A 20344-nucleotide genomic window follows, 5' to 3' on the forward strand; every position below is an offset into this window, starting at 1 on the left:
GTGTAAAATTCTCCCAGGGAACTTTTTAAACCTCGTTTCTTGAAGACTTGGACAAAGTCTTGACTAAGTATATTTCAGCAAATAATGTATTTCCATTAGCATCAGGACATGACCTTCTCCCAAACTCCCATGAACTTCCATGCCTTTGGCGTGTGCCTCACGAAGCGGCAGCAGGGACTGGGCTGGCTGTTAGCGCTTGGCTGCGGTACAGCAAACTCCCAACAAATGCAGTTCAGACCCGTGACAGGACCTGGGACCCGTCCGACCTCCAAGAGGAGTCTGTAGATCTACACTGAGTCAGTACCCCTAAAAGGCTTTGAAACTCATAAGTCAGGTTGTATTAGAATATAAACTATAGTAAATAACTTCTTTATCTACAACCAACTCTAAAGCAAACACAAAATGTAAAATAATGTCTGTCTGTGCTGCTTGTCAGTTTGCAGATTGTGTCTTTCCTTCCAGGTTTACTTTTTGACAACTCAATGACTTTCTGTTCTGCTCCTTAGGAATCTTCTTCCTGGGAGCACTACGTGTCTCACTGTCTTTGCTTTGATACAGGCAAAGCTCCTTGCTGTGATTTTCTTGTTCTCCTTTTGCCATGTTGTGCCAGTGGGACCGTCGTCACCAAACAGGCTCAGCTGCTTCCACGGGAAGGAGCAGCCTCCCCATGGGCCTGACGGGTCCATCGAACTCAGACGTGCTTTTAAGGAATATCCGCAGACTGAGAACGCCCAAATCAAACACTTCCCATCCATTGCAACCTCCCACAGTTCTCGTGAACCACCTCTGGTTCGGACAGGTTCGGACAAAATTAAAAGCCTCTGGACCGGTGGTAGCACAGGTGACCATAGCTGTGACCTCAAATCACAGATGATCCAGATAAAAAATACTGAAAGCTACTGCTGCAGCTGGCACAGACAGCTCTGTTGGCAGTCACGGTTAGGTGTGTCACCTAAAGATGAATCAGAGACAGATTTCCCACAGGAACCTTTGCAACCCAGTAAGATACTGGTGTGGGGGAAGTTTTGCTGATGCTACCACAGGGTGTTCATATGATGCCAAGACTAGGTTTTTACATTCACACTGTTGTTAAATTTAGTAAATAAAAGCCTATGCAATTATATCCCAAATCATTTGGGATGACTAGCACGAAGTAGCACAAAAGTACACCACCCTTCTCTTGGCTTTGTGCTCTAGGGCATTTCACTGACAGGATCCTTTCTGTTTCCAAGTGTGTTTTGCCCTGTAGAAATGTCCTCTGGTGTGGGGTTTGGGTTTTTTTTAACATCAGTATGGGAGCACAGTGTGTGCCTGGGAGCGAATAATGACTCTAAGATGATTAACATGTTATTATTAAACTACGGGATAATCGCTACCCTATCAAAGCGTCAGTGCGTGCATTTCCTCGGCCCCCGTGTGACTGCAGATCCTGCGCTGAACTCCCAATAGTTTTCTTTGATCTAAGGAGAATATTTTTCATGGTCAGCTGATGAATGTGACCCCTTTGGAACTGCAAACAGCACAAAGAAAACAAAGGTGGATAAACACTACGAAGTCACCCCAAAAAATAATACTTTTTTGTATAATTTGAAGTAAACCTAGGCTGACTTTTCAGATGGTAACATACTGGTGGGACTGGTAATAGTGAATGAGCTGAGGCATAAGTGTGAACTTCTCAAGAAATAAGTTAATTCGGCTCTTCGGACTGGCTGGTGAGGGACATACAGGGCCCCTGCGTGATGAAACTGGCCTGTGCCGTATGTGCAGCTGCTTTTGCACTGGTCACAGCGTACAGTCTGAGTCTGTGCAGGGCCTTGTATGCCCTTCCGGAGCTTGGCTGGCTACATTAAGGGGTTACTGGGCTGAGCTCAAGATCAGCAACTTCGCTAACAAGAACTACTGCAAAGAAAACTAGAAGTGAGGGCTTGGCCCCCCTTTCCCTTGGGAGCTGCTTTTAAGCTGAGGGTTTACTGTTCCTTTCCCTGTGTTACTTTGCAGCCACGTTGGAGCTGTGTCTGTGCCAGGCTCTGACCTCCAAACCTGGACCTGGACCCAGACCCACTGGCTGGGCGGACTTCCCTAAGAGTTGCTTTCCAAGGGCCAGCATGTTGCATAGTCAACAACTGAAGTGAAATTTTTAAGTCATGGTGTATTTTGCCCAAACAGATGAGTGAGGCTGAAGGCAGATAGAGGCACCCTGTGAGGTGGTATGCTCACACTACAGATCACCTGCTGGTACACTTTAATTTCTAACATCCTGCTGCTGCCTCTTTTCAGCTGAGAGCGCCACTGTACAGATAAGAGAACAGTGGGTTTATCCACTGAAAAATTCATTTCTTTTGTTTTTTAGGTTTTGCCAGGGAGCCAGCATTTAATCACTAAGATGTGTCACGCTGCTAGGCTGCGTGACAGCTTGATGCACCAAAGGATGCTCCCCACTGAAAATGTAAACTATTTATGCTGTATGTTTTTGTACTGAAGGAATCTACAGATTTTTGCTAGTAATGGCTTTCCTTTTTTCCAGCTAAATTACAAAAAAAAGTGTCTGCGTTTCCATTCTGGTTTCAGTGAAGCTAAACAGCTCTAGTGCTCTTATCTTACTTTACAATATTTTTTTCTTCTCTATGATCATTATTTGAAAGCATGAAGGCAATAGTATGTTTTCCCTGTGAAAAAAAGGCTTGTATATCACACTAGCCAAGCTGCCACTTTCTCCTGCTCTTTCTGGCTCTTAACATAGCTCTTAAAGAGACCAAATGACTGTTTCATCTCCCAGCAGAGCGAGATGCAGTTTCTGAAGTAGAACACAGAGGATTATGGTCCATTTTAGGTGCCATCAGGAACCTATCACTGCCCGGAGTCTGCAATTACAATACCTTAGACTTCTCTTTATAGCCCTTGTTATATTTTGATACATCCATTTGCCCCTCCTGAAGATACTTAATCTACTTTTAAGTAGATCTTCATCTACTCTTTCCCCATCATATCCCTGCCCTATATCCTTCCTGTACCTGTTGTTGGGGAGGGGTTTGACAGCACTTTGCAACAAGCGATTTATCAAAGACCCCAGGCAGTTTCTGACCACCTGACACAGTAAATGGTGTCCCTGCTGCCCACCCCTCTCAAGAAGGCCCTGCTAGTCCTGCCTAGGGAAAGCTCTTCCTTTCATTGTGGCACTCGATGCCAAAATGACCTTTGCCATCTAGGGAAAACCTTTGCACATTTTGAAATATCCAAACCTCTTCTGGACCACAGGACCCAAAATGCTGTTCGGATGCCGTACGTTATTTGAATTCACTGATTTTGAAGAAAAACTGTTCCTTGTACCTCGTGATCACTCCTAACACAAGGCAAACTTTTTCAATTTTAGAGAAGCAAAGCGCTGAATTTGCATTATGAGATTAAAAACCAAGTTAGAGAAGTGAAAGATAAAAAATAATGGAACGCTGCATTTAAGGACCTGACAACAATCTGTTCCCCTAGCTGTCATTCCTCAGAGGCACGTTCTGGCAGTGGGAGCCGGCAAGGCAGTTCAACCACGTCTGACTCAAGTGTTAGTTTTCAGGACCAACCTCCTCCTGGACTGTTAACCTTCTGTTTAAACTTCTGAGGCTACGCATGCGATCTAGCACTAACCAAGCCTTACAGCAGTTTTGAAAGTGCCACATCATTTCCTTCCCACCTCTCAACTTAAGAAAACGTTGTACTGGAGCTCTGATTAACTCTCACTGTCAGCGAAGATACAGATTAAAACTTGACCAGACTGAATTGTGCTTACAAGGATTTTGTTGACGGCTTTTTATAGTCAGTATGTTGACATTTTGTACAGATGGAAAAATCTGGTTTTCTTTCTCCCACTTACTGTTCTCCTACACATGTACACACAGTCCCTCATGTATATATTTGCCAGTTTTAGGAGGATCAGATCATTACAATTACAAGGGAGGAGTTTTAAACACCAGTGTTTTAAATTTTCCTGTTTATTTCTCACTCACAATCAACTCGGCACAGAGTTACATCTGTAATTAGTTGCGACAACAAACAATTCCATTTGCATATGTAAGAATTTCATTTGTGGTACTAATTATAATCCTTTCTTAGGGCAGTAATTGCAAAGGTATTTACAAGCCTAACCTGCTTTTACGTTTTTTGAAACCTTCTCAGGCACCGTCTGTGGCTTTAGCAGCCAATATCTTTAGAATCAGAATTTGGCATCGGCGTCATAGAACAGGCTACAAAAGAGAGGTGAATGGAATGCATCCTTTTCATTTCAGTTTGCCTCTGCGTTTGTTCTGGGATACAATATTAGAGGTTGTATTTATTTTTTTTTTAAAGAAAGAAATTCTGGCTCTGGCTGTACTTTTGACACAAGTCCGTGACCTTTACCTGCACACATGCACATCTTTCTTTCGGAAGTGTTATTTGTTCACATTTCAAGCTACCTCCTCTTTTCTTGTTTCCGCTTTAGAGTTTCATTTGTTTCAGAGCTTCTGTTCCCTGTGATTATGTTTTTGAGCTCAACTGCCTTAGTAAGACAAGAATCTAGAGAAAATCAACAGATGCATATTACTTACATTTCAACAGCCCCAGCCAAACAGTGTCTGGACTTTGACACTTGATTGCGCTGATATGTTGTGATTAATGCTTTCCTAATTGTAGACAGCAGTGCGAGCACAGAAAGCTTAATGACTGATTTCTGACTTTCACGCTTGACCTGAAACCTGCTGAAGCCAACGGGAGCCCTCACAGTCTTCATCCAAAATCCATCAGCCGCACTGAACTTCCCATTATAAACAGTGGCAGTTGTTCCATCTCAGCCTTTGTAACTTGTTCGCTGAGCCAAAAGCAAACTGGAACACCAACAATTTTACTTACAACAGATTTTACTTACAGATTTTAAAAGTTTTGTGATACAAACTGGAAACCTCTAATAATACATTATAAACTTAAGGATAATTATGAAGTTCAGAGCAGATATAATCTTGTTTTTTTTTCACGGCCTGTTATTTACTTGCAGATCAGTCCAGCTTTCTGGATTTAACACTGTGATGAATTCAGCAAATGCTTAAACAAATATCACATACATACATCAGCTTGACGTTTCACTATTCCACTTGGCCGCTGCTTTGGGCTGTTGATCAGAAAAACAAACCTGATCTGCCAGGACACTAATGAATGCCTACACGTGAGGGTCGCTACTTGCGGCTGTTAGTTACTGGAATTAGACCATCCAGATAATACTGGAATTAACTTCTCTTTCTATTTGCAAAAGTATATGTTAATCACTGTATTTCCAGACAATTCTTATTGAGATAAAACTTAATTGGAAATCATATCAGATGAACTCAACTTTAATGGGAGTTTCACCTGCTTAGGACAAAACTAATTTTTAAATATTTTTTATTTGTCTTAAATAAAGGTATGCTTGTGCATTAAGTGGGAGCAAACATGGAGATAATCGATCTGTATTGTGACGTTGCCAACTGTTTAACTCTTCATGAGTTAACTAAAACAGTTTTTAACTTTTTAATTTTAGTGTAGTTTAAATAGCGACAGGTTTTAAATAAGTTAGGAGGCTGCTAATTAGTTTGTGAGGATGGTTAAATGCCTGGTTCATTGCGAGCAATTAAGAAAACAACTTCTGATATTTGCTAATTGCTCTTTAGCCAGTATTGATTGTACATGCTGCACAAATGGGATGTTAGAGCAACCGACCACGAGACACAAGAAGTAGGTTGTTTTACCAGGCGTAGAAGAACTCCAGTCGGTTTAGATCTTCAGAATACTTCAGCGACTTCTTTGAACACCTTTGCAAAGTTCCTACCTGCGGCATGGCAACTGAGAAAGCTAACAATTGCTGGAGGAAGAATTTTACAATGAAAACGTGAATACTGTGCTACTATGGGTAAGAGACTTAATAGTTGAGAGTAGGTGCTTAAAGTTAAATATCTCCTTGTAGTGCCTGCAGGCTTGAGATCAAATGTTCTTACTGTGCTTTGCTATATGCTGGAAATATGATTTTGGGTTGTAAGTAGCGTTCTGCTCTGCTGACTGGAAAGCTGTGATGCCGACCGCAAGTTGCAATGACTTACTTGGAAACTCAGAGACCAGGATGACTCTCCCTTGCTGTAGGCAGTAGATACTATCAGTCTATGGAGCGTTAGAATCTGGAAATTTTATTAAAAAACCCCCAAACCCTGTCTGCTCAGCATACCTTCTGCTGAGTCCCTCACGTATCATAGGAATTTGCTCCGTAAGCAGGATTTCTAGATGTGTTGCCAGCTGTACAGGTGGGTGCACACATATTGTCTGTGTCATGATTACCACTAAGTTGCCTGACTGGTGTTCCTGTCAAATAAGCAAACCTTCATTCATGACATATTTAGGTAAAGAAATGTCAGCGCCAATGTTTCCTTCAGTAACATTTTCAGTCTCACCTGAAACCTTCAAACACTTGTCACTAATCTGCAGGCACAAAATGCTGCACTAAGCGCACAAGCAGTTATCCTTAGAGCCGTACAAAGGCTCAGCAGTGCCACTGCCTGCAGACTGACAGAAATCGCCCCAAGTCAGAGGGGGTTCGCAGCTGACATTTCTGCTGTATTCCAACAGGGTCTAATTGCTGATCCAGAGCCTGGGCAGTTTCCACAGCCCGTCTTTGCATTTTTATTACACGCGACCGACAATTCTCTGTCTACACATTTCCAGAAATCTGGGAAGTGCAAAGGTCCCGATGGCACCGTAAGCAGGTGCTCAGCATATCTCCAGGTGACTCTACATGTCACTGACACCGTACTCGCTCTCACAGACCGTGCCGAAGGTGGACTTAACGATGACCTTGTTAGAAAGAGAAATGCTTGAATGGGCATGGCTTGTGTTGTTCCATCACTCCGGGTTTGGTGGTGTTTTCACACCTCCTCCATCATATTTGGTGAATTATGCCTGCAGACATAATGTTTTCCTCAAAGTAGAGCTACTAACTGGCTAGCAATTATTTTGTGCTGAACTTCCTTTCATCGCTCTTGAGCTAAAATAGTATCTTGGATATCACGTCATCCCTGAACAATCCCTTTGCTGTTTCATAAATTAACAGAAAGTCTGGGCAGCAGGACTGCTTTTGGCAGAGTTTGCCAAAAATCTGACAACACAGCTGGAAGTACAGCTCTTCATGTTAATTCTCATTAGTACTATTAGTTTCATCTTTCTTTGCTCAAAGAGCGTATTGAGTTGAACATTTCGCTCCCGTTTGCAACAGGCTAAAATTTATCTCAAACCTGCCCAAACTTTGGAGAAAATAATACTTTGACAAGCATGCTCTTGGAGGATCCAATCTTTTTGTCAGTGATAAAATGTGGCTCTTGACATAAAATCCTTTCCTCCGCGCAATTTTCTTGTGAGCTTTACCACGGATATTGGATACTTGGGAACATTTGAAAAGCAGCTTGACCTTGTTGCATTCAAACTGTGCTTACTGGAGTTTGATGACAATCTGCTTGGTATTTCACCTACCCACTTTGAAATTCTATCATGCCTATCAGGTTTTGGGTTGTTCAGGGGCTCTATCACTGCGAGTTTGACCCTGGGTTCAAAGCTGGCTGGTGTAAAGTCATAAGCTTTGTATTGTGGGAGTTGCAGGCTGCGTGATGGATTTGGGGAGCTGTCTTTTATCATGCATTGACCTAAACTGTCAGAAAATTCACATCAAACTCATTCAGACATGTCTGGTTTCAGAGTATCTGGAACGCTCCTCTTCGAGTAGGACGACGTGTTGACTTGCGTCACTTTCTCCTGCAGAATCGGGACGCTTCCTGCCCACCCTCTTTGTTTATTCAGCATATGGGATGAAGCGCTATTCATCCAGGCGGTTCCTAAGTCAATGGTGCAGAGGATTAATGACGCTGCAGCATATGGAGAATGCCCCTTCCTCTGGCCTGGGGTCCCTTACGCTGTAGATCTATACCTCTGGGTTCATTCCATACTGCTCCATTTGGCACTATCCCCGCCTGAACCCTGGTGGCTGCTGTATCGTTTTATCAAAAATATTTCCTATTGGGTAACTGAAGGAAAACAAGCAAAAATTGAAAACAAATAATCCACCACTGAAAACATGCAGAGAAATTTTTAAAAGCACAGTGGATATCCAGGCAGTATCCCACGAGAGAAAAGGATGGCAAAGGCTCATGGGTGCCCTGAGTGCGGTGGAACAACGTGCAATATGCCGGAGCCTTGCTTTGATTCTGAGCTCATTACTCTGGCCTGCAAAATAAGAAAGAAAATTGCAAGTCCCTGCTCACATACCCTGCTCTGGCAAAGCTATTTCTGAAGGCAGAATTATTTGGAGTATTTTAGTTTGCTTGATTAAGATAACCTCAGAATTTGTTGGGCCCAGTTAAAGAAAGGATCAATTTAAACATGAAGTTAACCCTTCTGTTCAGAGACAACTAATCTATGTTCTGTGTGTTAATATGACATAAATCACTGAATTTCCCAAAATGCAATTGATTTCTACGCATAGAAGAAAATGCCTGCAAGAAGAGTCCATAATTAGAGTGGTTCAGCTTTCACTGTGATTTTTTGCTGGTATGTAAAGTCCAGAAGGTACAATACATTTAAAGTATTTATTGATAATATCTTACTCTTTGTACATTGTGTGTGTATCTGCATATTAGACCAGAGAAATGCTTACACAAGCAGAGTTTGTGCTTCAAACAACTTTTTTTATTGCTAGCTCTTTGTATTTGCTAAGCAACATAAATTAACTCTTCCTCAAAATACCATTCCCTCAAATAAAAACTGCCATTATTTGCAGTTGTGCAACACAGTTGAGGACATTGCACTTGCAGTGTGATTCATCCAGGAAAGGCTCCCGTTCTGCACCGCATCTTCGCAGGTGCATTAACCTTTCCATGTCCATCTCTCTATAGTCGGCTTTAAAGTCTAAAAATTTCCATCTAGCGTTTGTGGGTTTTTCCCACCACAGTAACCAGAAATCTAAGTACACACTTGGTCCTGTATAGATCGGGAAGAATCTAAATCAAAATCCTGGTGGCTGTTCGATACATAATAAGTGTTATGCCTCCTTTATCTTGTGTTGTATTAAAACAGGGGGACATGAAATGAAAATAAAATATGAATTTGTCCTTCTAGTGTCTTCCCCAAGCCTGCTCTGCCAGTGATATCCCTGCTGGCTTTGAACTGAGCTTCTGAGCCCAGTCTTTGGTATGATCCTTGCCCTCTCAGTCGTGCTGCTTCCTAGAGGAGTTTGTGTCACTGATCTGCTGACAGCCAGACTGCTATTTTTTCTTCAACATTGTACTGAGGGTAGAAGTGACATTATGCTGTTTGCAGTGGGTTTTCTTTTCCTTCCCCTCTCTGCCCTTTTAAAATTAATTATTAAATGTGATGCCAGGGACAAATTATTCTTGGGGACTGAAGAACTGTGATCCTTCTAATAGACTTGGATTAATTCCAGCCGGTTTTAAGCACCTTTCTCCATTAGCTAGAAGAGGTGATTAGCACAAAGAGCCTCCTGAGTTAAGTGTCTTTTTAGCATCTAAAGTTAGTGCTGCTAAACTGAACCACCGAATCCTGCATTAGGCCCATTTTCAAGGCTCAACTGTCACCTCCGTGCATTATCTTTTCCTGACATAACCGCCCATTTTACCCTTGTTGCAGTACAGCTATTCTGACAAAGCAAGCCAGAAAATCCCTCGCCTGCACACTTCCTTGCTTCTGATCGGAATTTCTGATGGAAGCCTGTCAGAGGGACAGATCAAAGAAGTGGCATTCTGAACATGGCAGCCTCGACCTCCGGCGGGAGCCCCCCGTCGCCTCCAGGGCCAGCTCCAGCCCCACACAGCCGTGGGGGCTGCCGCGCCCGTTCCTTGTTCTCTTTGCCCGAATTCGATGCAAATTTTTAAGAACTGACTGAGAACTGATTGAGGACTTCTTGAGTGGTGGGTTTCCTCGGGTCAGGAGCCGGGCAGGGATGGGGCCCCTGTGCTCGGCCCTGGGGAGGCCCCACCTCGAATGCTGGGCTCAGGTTTGGGCCCCTCGGGACAAGAAGGGCCTTGAGGGGCTGGAGCGTGTCCAGAGAAGGGCAGCGGGGCTGGGGCAGGGTCTGGAGCACAAGTGTGCTGGGGGGCGGCTGAGGGGGCTGGGGGGGTTTAGCCTGGAGAAGGGGGGGCTGAGGGGAGCCCTTCTCGCTCTCTGCAGCTGCCTGAGAGGGGCTGGAGTGAGGGGGGGGTCGGTCTGTGCTCCCAAGTCACCAGTGACAGGGCGAGAGGGAACGGCCTCAGGCTGCACCAGGGGAGGTTTAGATTCGGGAAAATGTCTACTGCAAGAGTGGTCATGCCCGGGCACAGGCTGCCCAGAGAGGTGGGGGAGCCGCCATCCCTGGGGGGATTCAAAACAGGTGCAGACGTGGCACTTGGGGACATGGTTTAGGTGGGATTTGATGATCCCAGAGGCCTTTTCCAACCTCAGTGACTCTGCGACCCTCTGGCCTGAGCAGCCGCCGCCGCCCGCAGCAGCGCACACCGCGGGCTCCCCTCAGGAGCGACCGCCCCGCCGCGGAGCCGCTGCCCTTCCCGGCCCCGGGCCCGGCGCGCCCGCCTCGGCGCCCCCTCCCGGCGCGGCGGCGGGAAGGGCAGGGGCCGCCCGCGGCTGCCGCTCCCCGGCGCGGGCGGGCGGGGTGGGGCGGGGCGGAGCCCCCGCCGCGTGACCTCAGCCCTGTGCGTTTATTATCGTTCATTATTGTCCGGTGCTTTTGTGTCGCGGCCGCGAACGGGTGGGGGGCGGGCGGTCCTCCCGCTCCCCAGGGGGCGCTGCGGCCGCCCTGTCCGCTCCGCTCCTGGCCCCGCGCGGCGCATGTGCGTGCGTCCGTCCGTCATCGGGGCGGTGTCGCCGCGCGAGGCCGGCGCTGTTTCCGGTTCCGGTTGGTGGCGGCGGCGAGGCGGCGGGATGGACCGGGAGCTGCTGCGGCAGGCGCTGAGCCACCACGGCCTCGCGCTGCTCTCGCTGCTCCGCGCCGAGCAGCACGACAACCCCGACTTCCGCGGGCTGCTGCCGCCGCCCGGCGCCGACCCCGACCCCGACCCGCCCCGCGGCGCCGCCGCCCCTCCGGCCGCCTGGTGAGGGGGGGGGGCACGGGCCGGGGCGGGGCTGGCCTGGGAGGGGGCGCCCCTGGGGCGGGGTGCCCGACCCGGGGTGCCGCGGTGTGGGCCTCAGCGGGTTCCCCTCCCCTAGGAAGGAGGCGGCCGGCCTCGACACCGAGATAAAGCGCTTCATCGCCAAGAAGGCGGACCTGCTCTTCGCCCACGCGTGGAAACCCAACGGGCCCCTCTCGGAGACGATCGAAGAGAACGAAGGTGAGGCCGCCGGGCCGCTGGCCCCAGACCCGCGGCCGTTCGGGAGGCGAGGCGAAAAGCTTGCGCGGCTGCTTTGCGCGGGCCGTGCCTGAGGCTCCTGCGAGAGCAGACGCCGGGTCTAACGTGTTCGGCCGCCCCGGGGCGCTTTGTGCCTCCCGGCTGTGCTCGGCCGTTCCGTGGCCGTGACTCTCTCGTGTGTTGCAGAGTACTACGCCGTCATGCCCCCCCTGGAGCGGTTCATGGAGGTTCCCAGGGAAGACAGGAGGGAATTATTTTTTCGCGACATCGAGCGCGGCGATATCGTGATTGGGAGGATTACTTCTATTCGTGAATTTGGCTTTTTCATGGTGCTGATTTGTCTGGGAAGTGGCATCGTACGGGAGATTTCAGACTTGGAAATAACTGTAAGATACGGCTTTGATCAATATTTTATTCTTGATACGTAGTTTTTAGTGCATTAGTTGTCCTTTGTAGCCCTTAATGGAGCGGTATGCGTAAAGGTGAAGGTGGGCTGTGGGGCGGAGGGGGTGGCTGAGCTTGCGGACAGCTCGTGATGCTCTGTGGGGTCAGCAAATGCTTCTTTTTGGGACCCACACGATATTCATTACTTCTGCGTTTAAAAGTTCATTGTTTACGGATGCATACATTTGTATTTGAACCAAGCCGTGCTTTTAATTATCATGGCTCTGGTCTGCATTAAGATTAAACTAAACTTCTGGCTTAATCTCGGGGAGGGAAAAAAAGAACTTTTGACTTGTTTGTGACATTCCTACTTTCTTCTATCGTAGGCTCTGTGTCCCTTGAGAGATGTGCCTCCCCAGAGCAACCACGGAGATCCTTTATCTTATTATCAAACTGGAGACCTTATTCGAGGCATGTAGCTGCAAAAATTGCCAGGAATCTGTTTCGGCTTTGAGACATTGCTGTAATTTTATCTGAACTTTTTTTTGTTTCTGTAGCTGCGGTCAAGGACGTTGATCGTTACCATGAGAAGCTCACGGTGTCGCTTTACAGCTCAGCTCTTCCGCCCAGTCTTTCCAGTACGAGTCTAGGCGTAATCACTTCCGACGACTTCCCGCTACACTACAGGTACGAGGGCGCCGTGCAGCTGTACTCGCTGGCTGTGCTCGCTGTGTCTGAGGCGCGTCTGTGATGGACTGGTCTTTAAACTTGTCGATGGTGTTTCTGATTATGTACTTCTTGGTGTTCCTCTCTCTAAAATACTCGTTTCTGGGCACGTCAGGTGGGGTTGGTCTTTTAGCACCTTGCCCAAAACGTAAGGGAAGCAAAAAGCAGAGTGAGGGATCTGTCACTGCCGGACTGTGTTAACAAATAGAAAAGACAAACGGAAAATCCACCAACCAAAACAACAACAAAACCCCAATAAACAAAAACCTTGGGAGACTGGAATATAAAACTCTTAAATTTTTAAAGTTGCCCTTAGGAGACAGAAGGACACGGCTATCTCTGCCGTTTTTGTAGTGTTTTTGTGTCCCAGATGGGTGCCAAAACAGGTTTTAAAAGCTCACCTAGGCTCAAGTAGCAGGGAGATACGTGCCTGTAAGAGAGAGAACAGCTTGTGAGCAGGAACAAATACCAGAATAGGCATTTTTATTGTAAACATAAGCACCATGAGACTGAGTACGGTGCCTGTGAGGTTGTGCTTGTGTACGTTGGTGCTTTTTTTAAGGCGAAGCATGGAAGTTGCTAATACGGCAGAGACATTCGAAGAGGTTTTGCATCGTTCTCCAGGATTCGCTAATCCGTCATTGGTTGAATATTTAGCAGAAAAACTAGGAATAAGTGAATCAAATCCACCGTCTTTGATGAGAAGCCTTCAAATGTAAGTGATTTTTACGTTGTTCCTATCCTATAGCTTTGTGGAGATTATTCTAATCCATCGAAAGAGACTCATGAGTGGAAGCCCTAGACCACTTATACTTAAACCTTTTTCATTTTGATTTGCATGACTGCAGCCTTAAATACTTAAAAGCAAACTCCTCTAGAGTAAGAAATTTCCATTTGAAATTCTGGCGCTCTGAATAAGCAAGACACCTTATCCCACCAAATGTTTGATACCAAATGCTTTAAGAATTTATTGCTAAACCTTGTTGACATCTTTGGATTGAAATGCAGGCTGTTTCCATTTGAATGGTTTCTGTCAGGTGTCTGTTCACAATGTCTTGTTTAGTAATAGGCCCGACCTCTTCAGTAAAATAGGCTCAAACATAGGCAACGATTGATGCTGTGAGCCCTAAATATATATATATACACGGCCCCAAAGCAGGTGTGAATATGTTATATTTTTGCTAAACGTACTGCAGCTGTACCCGTTCAGTTCAGCACTTTAGAACAGGTTGGGAAAAACTGGTTTCAGAAACACAGAAGACCATTCCTGACTGAGGGAGAGCAGTAAGGCATTGTGTGAATAATATTTCAGCTTATTTCAACTGCGTTACATATTTTAAGTTTAAGTTTGTAGACTCAGAAGGCCAACTTGACGTTTTTGTTTTTTCCTTAAAGTAAAAATTTCAGTGAAGAAGATTTTGCCCCTGCACTGAGGAAAAAGCAGTCTGCGTCTTGGGCCCTGAAATGGTACGCGATACTTTTTCTTCCCAGAGCTTATTGCTGGGTTAGATCAGGTTGCAGGTTATATTTCTTAAAAGAAAACACACAAACCAGTTTTTCCACTGCATTTGTAGTGATGTAACCAGGAAGACCTTCTTTAGAGTAACCCTAACTGCTGAGTGGGTACGTGGTAGATAAAGCCTTGAGATTTGGTTCTAAAAAGAATGTCAGGTTTAAGCTTACAATGCTTATGACGTGCCATCCCAGCGGTGAGATGAGAGCGAGAGTCGGGACAGCACCGGGACGCAGTTCTGCATTGCATGACCGGGTGTGGAATGCTTTAACAAGCGCACTTGCTGTCTTTGAGAAGTTACACGTACGTCCCTGGCTGTGTTTGGAACAGCAGCTCTAGAGAGGTGCTACTGCTCTTCCCCTGTGCAGTGCACTCGGGGAGGGGGCAGAAGTAGAAGAGACTTTTCTCCTTAAAATCTAAATTTTTTCTGTGGAAAAACTCCTCTTCAATCTACCAGTGAAGCCTCAGAATTTGTGCTAGCAAAGCAGAGTTCTTAAAACAACAGCGTTTTGCAGCTTTGATTAATTGCAGAAAAAGTTGCTTGCAACGTTGGATTAAATTTTAGTTTTTAAAAAAGTCTGTAATGAAAAGTTCTGAAAATCAACTCCTACCAGTTCTCTTCCAGTAAGTTGATCTCTTGGAAAACGTAGAAGCAAGGTTCAAGTAATATGAAATATAAAACCTCAGAATATTCCAGTTTGGGGCGAACTGGTTTCGGTGTGTGCTACCACCTCCCCACCGCACCTCGTGCCCGTGGTCTAATGGTGGTTTTTAGCTTTGGGTATAACTAAGCCTGTCCTAGTTTAATGGCAGTAGGTCACGTGTAGAGTTTTGTGCGGAAAAGTGCTTAACTGTTCATTCTGTAAATGAGGAACCGTGTAACGTAGTAGCACCGTCTGCAGAAGTGCCCTCCAGTGCCTCCAGATGTTGGATTAAAGACAGTATGTTGTGGAATTATGGTGATACGGCGCTAACTTGAAATGCCCGTGTTAAGTACATGATAACAAGGTCAAGCTTTGTTACCTACCACTTGCTTGGAACCGTGATTTGTGAGTAATTAACAGTATAAAGATCTGCCTAGGCTAACTGTACATCATGTCTTCTAAATATTTTTCTCCAGCGTGAAGGCTGGGGTGGATTATTTTAAGGTTGGGCGCCACGTGGACGCCATGAACGAGTACAACAAGGCGTTGGAAATTGATCCGCAGAACGTCGAAGCTTTGGTAGCACGCGGAGCTCTGTAAGTCTGCTTGTTTCCTTGGTTTTTCTGCTTTGTGAAAGGGAAACGTCGCTAAAATCTGCCCAACTTTTCTGTTGTTCCAGGTATGCAACAAAAGGCAGTCTGAACAAAGCCATAGGTGACTTTGAAATTGCGTTAGAAAACTGTCCTACCCACAGAAATGCAAGAAAATACCTCTGTCAGACACTTGTGGAAAGAGGCGGGCAGTAAGTGTCAGGGTCATGCGTCGGTTTGGCTGTTAATTTTTTAATTTTTTTTAAATCCCATTCTAGTTAAGACACAAATGCCATCTTTGCTTCCTGGCTGCGTGTGTTTTTAAAAATAAAAAGTCTTTGTGGGAAATATACCTGCTTGTGCAGTGGTTTACACTTGCTTCTCTGTCCCAGTTAAAATCCTGGCAACATATTTGAGGTTTAATCTGTGATACCCTTCCACTGGGAGGTTGCCAGGCCTGGGTAAAGTCTTGTGGAATGCTTGAATATATTCCAATAGGTTTGTTCATTTCTGGGTGTTGGGGGGGGATGTTTTGGGGTTTTTTGTTGTCGTTTGTGGTGTTTTTTTAAAAATACTTGTAACAAAATTGTGATCTCTGACGCTGCGGAGGTATTGGCTAGCTGCTGTAACACAAAATTTTGCTTCTGAGCATTCAGGGAATAGATTTTTTTTTTTTTAAGCCCTGTGTTAAGAAGAGAGAGGTGTATTTTTGAAACTGAAATTTCCAAGAACAGTATTACTGATGATGACTGGGAGATGTGTCCGAAATATCACTGTATGTCTTTACTGAGGTGGGCTAAGACGAGAGACAGGGCCTTGGACGGACGCGGTGGTAGTGCCGTGGTGCACGTGAGAAAAGCCGTCCTAAAAATAAGAAAAAACCTGTCAAAATCTGTGGCTTAACTGTGTATGAATTATGACCTCAATCTTAGGCTGGAAGAGGAAGACAAACTTCTGAATGCTGAGAATTACTATAAGAAAGCCTTAAGTCTGGATGAGACTTTTCAGGAAGCGGAAGAGGCTTTAGTGAAACTCCGTAAGCACATGCAGGTGATTCTTTACTTTCTCTTCACATAGTGCTCAGTGAAAATAAACGAGCATCAAAAATCCTGTTAAATCTTTCAAACAGGGAGAGTTCAAGTTGAGAGTTTAAGTGGTTTGTCTTACTCTCTGCCTGCCTCCTCCCCGGTACATCTTTTGCCGTGAGCATTATGGCTGTACCTACCAGAGGAAAGGTGCCTCTGCTGTTTTGAACAGGATAGGAAAGAAATGCCAGACAGCGGAGATGGGGAAAGAGCAAAGCCTAAGGATAAGGATAGTCTATTGCACAAACGTAATTAATAATGTTAAAATATTCTGCGAATGCAAACCGGCAACGTGTAGAACACTTACGCACGCCAAATAAACACTGCCCAGAAAGCTAACTGAGAGGAGATCCCTCAGAGGGGGAATTCAGAGGCAATTTAAAGGAAGACAGCAGGAGGGGGAGGGTGTGTTGGGAGGCAGCTCTGAATACCTTAGCTTGCTTCTCTGCTGGTTGTTTCCTCTCTTCTCTTGCACGCATCGTGTTCCCCAGGTGAGCCCTGGTGGGTCTCTGTGCCAGTCCGAGTCGTTGCCTTTTTTTTTTTTCATTTACCTCCTCGACTTGTGTTGTCTTCCAGAGAGGATCAGAGGGTAAAACCGAGCTCTGAGACAGGCTTGCTCTGTTCTGTGCTTCTGCACGTAAGGAAGCACTCAGAGCGGGGCAGGGGGCCTTCATCACCGCTTCGTTGGTCGGTGGAGCCATAATGCTGACGGGCTGTTTGACAGAAGGGGGAAGAGGAGATTTGGCAATCTCTTTAATAAAACTGAGCTACGTCATAGGCAAACCATTGTTCGGTGTTTGAGCACTGTCCACATTCGGCTGCTTTAGGAGCAGGTGTCAGTCTCAGTTAAAATGATGAAAAATACTCCCAACGAGTAGGAGATGATTTTGCTCTCCTTTAGCATTTTCCTGGTGTAACGAGTCCTCGATGCAGCAGATAAAAATCAGGCCGCTGGCTCTTGTTTGTTGGTTTGCACGGCCTCAACCGCAGTCACGGGTTCCTTCATCGCATCTGTTAAGACATTTGCCAAGTTTTGAAAACAACCATCAGACTTTCTGCTCGCTCTGAATACGAACAGAGCTATCTTTAGGGCTGTAGATGGCAGAAGTCTCATCTCTGATAGACTGAAGTAGTTTATCTTCAAGGATTATCCCTCTGATGAGGTGCTGCTCTGCATTTTCATGTATTTTAGTGCGTAAGTCGGATACTGTCACTGTTGTGCTAGAATGGCTGAAACAATGCTGAATGCTTTCCTGTAATACTGATTATGTGTTTTTCTCCTAATGCATTTTCTTCTGAATCGGACCGTTGTTGCTGTATCTGACACCCGGTGCTGCTCATCACCAACAAACCCTGGGAACATGATTTCTTACATAAACTATGCATCAAACTGGTCTGTGAAACTGTTACAAAACGGTTTGTATTCAAACGTGGCCAACTTGAATACATTTTGAAACGGGTTCCACCATGTTTTACTTGTAAACTACAATAATGATTCTTCCCCTCAAACCCTGCTGCCCTCCCACCCCCCCTTTTTTTGCCTTCTCCCTGTTGCTAACACTGTGTTTCTCTTGCATATTCTGTCCGTGCCTTTTGGGCTCCATGCTTCACGGTGTGCTGGATCCACGGGTACCACTGCAATGGCTGGGCAAATACACTTTAATGGGATAAAAACTGCAATACGGTCCTTAACATAAACCTGATTATTACAATGGCTAATGCCAAACTCCTCAACAATAATTCTTGATCTGGGAATCCTGGTAAAACATCCCTGGTGTGTTCATACATTTGAATGGGGTTGGGGGCACGGGGGAAAAAACCCATGTTAACGCTTACTTTTAATGTAATTTTTTTATGATGCTTGGGTTCAAAAAAGAAATCTTTGGAAATGAGGGAGAAACAAGCTGCCAAAGAAGAGAGACAGAAAGAAAAGAGAGTAGAAACAAGCGCAGAAAAATTGCGTAAGCTCTTAAAAGAAGAAAAAAGGTAACTTTGTTATATTCAGTGTGCTGATGATGTGGCAATAAGTGCAGATAAGCCCATGAACACTCCATTCCCAGACAGACTGTCCAGGCTAAGCTCGGTAGAACTTGTACCTAGGTGAGCTGCTTTTCCTCCGGAATTTTCTAATGGGTAGCGTCCTTTAGAGCTTATACCCTTTAATGGAGATAGATGTGGAGAAGTTGCTTAAAAAATACTTTGCAGTGCGAAGTATTTGCAAAGCGTAATGCCACATCAAACTGGGAAAGGTGCCTTTTCTAAGAAACTGTTCCCTGGATTTCATGTTAATTTTGTGATAAAGAAACGATATTTGAAACTGCCTGGCCAGGTCAGGCTCAGCTTCCATTTGTGCCGTGCAGCCCAATCTCAGCCAGACTCTGGGGAGCACAGATTTGCTTTCTGCGTGCAGTTTTTGCCTGATACTGAAGATTATCTCACAGGTTCATTACATTTTTTAGGTTGAAGAAGAAAAGGAAAGTATCAACTTCCTCCTCCTCTTCCTCCTCCTCGTCGTCATCAAGTGATTCTTCATCAGATATATCAATTTCTTCTTCCTCCTCTTCCTCTGATCACAAGAAACGTAGGAAAAAGCGTCGGAATAGATCAGAGTCTGCTCACAGCTCCAAAAAATGCTCATCTAGAGCTTCTTCCCATTATAAAGATCAGATTAGGAAAGAGGAGGAGTGGTATTCGCCTCCCGCTGATACCTCTGCTTCCTTTCTTAACCAAAATTTTGAAGTGGAAAAGCTGCTGGAAAGGCAGGACAGCTTAGAGTACCTAAAAACAGAAGTAAGAGAGAAAGACAGACACTGTTCTTTTTCGAGGACGTCAGGTGATGATGAAGACACTTTCGGAGGTAGGTCTGAAGAGGCAAGAGATTCCTACAGTAGCTCCAGAGCTCTGCCAGGTAGTAGCAAAATGGAAAAATACGGGAAAACCGATAGATTTTTCTCCAGTTGGAGGGGTTCCTCAGGTTCGTATCGTCAGTCAGACAATAAACCCAGGATGCATTATTTTAGGAAGTTAGAAAGGGACGTAGAGGGGAGAAGAGAGCACTTTAAAAAATACGGCTCAGGTCAAGACAGGTTTTACACGTCTCCATCAGGGTCCGACTATTGCGGGAGGGCGGGGGGAAGGCACAGGCCGTATCCGAGCACCAGCCTACATGAGGGTGACAGAGGTTACGACAGCGACAGGCGCGTGTTAAGTCAGCATAAAAATGAAAGTGAGTCTAAGAACAGGAGTTTTGAGGAGACTAATAAAGCACAGGAGCCAGATGAGGAAACACCTTTAAACGGCGCAGCACAAACAGAAAGCGGCACTAAAAGAAACCTGCCCCAGAACTTAGTTAATATATTCAATCAAATAGCGGAGTTTGAGAGGGAAAAAGGAAGTAAGCAGAAGAAACAGAAAAGTCCCTAAGAAAATGCTGTTCTGATGAGTGTAGCTAAAGGGACGTTAGATATCGGAGAGTCTCGTGAGGAAACGCGTATGAGGAGTCACAGACGGGCAGATTCTGTTCTGTCTTGCAGAATGTCAATGAACTCTCAAGCTCGCGTGGTGGAAAGAGGTGCAAGGGAATCTTACACAAAGTATCAGTTATTATTTAAAAATCTAAGTTTCCTGTGCCCTTAACCTGGGATGCTCCTGTACAACAGTCTCTGTCCGATGGGTTGAAATCTTGTTGTGCTCCCGGGCTGTAGTTAGCTGTGGAACTCACATCAAATATGCACTTTAACAGCAGACACTTCTGTTTGGGTTTGGTTGCTGGGTTTGGGGCTTTTTTTTTTTTTTTGGTCCCCTGGGGTACCATTGACTTTACTTTTGTATCAGAACTTCCAGCTCTAGAAAGGGGGTAACTGAATGGAAGCCACGTGCCATCAGTGTGTATAGCTCATCTGATCATTAAACTTTCTTAATTTTTCTTACTTTTGTGTCTTGGTTTTCATTAACGGCGCTGGGACGTTTCACAGGGGTGCACTGGTTACCAGTGCTGCTTACGCGAATGGAACCC

General features: G+C 45.4%; 1 protein-coding gene across 1 annotated transcript; it reads left to right on the plus strand.

Moving 5' to 3' along the window:
- Positions 1-10925: 10925 nt before the first annotated feature.
- On the plus strand, positions 10926-20258 carry TTC14 (tetratricopeptide repeat domain 14). The gene is made up of 12 exons (XM_064458062.1): positions 10926-11132; positions 11248-11369; positions 11574-11773; positions 12158-12242; positions 12329-12458; positions 13060-13212; positions 13893-13964; positions 15131-15250; positions 15334-15456; positions 16177-16294; positions 18206-18315; positions 18789-20258. Exons 1-12 carry the CDS (start codon positions 10963-10965, stop codon positions 19750-19752), a joined length of 2367 nt encoding a protein of 788 aa, XP_064314132.1. The 5' UTR covers positions 10926-10962; the 3' UTR covers positions 19753-20258.
- The last annotated feature ends 86 nt before the right edge of the window (positions 20259-20344 follow it).

Source organism: Phalacrocorax carbo, chromosome 7, assembly GCF_963921805.1.
Source record: "Phalacrocorax carbo chromosome 7, bPhaCar2.1, whole genome shotgun sequence".
In the NCBI taxonomy this organism is placed as follows: Eukaryota; Metazoa; Chordata; class Aves; order Suliformes; family Phalacrocoracidae; genus Phalacrocorax; species Phalacrocorax carbo.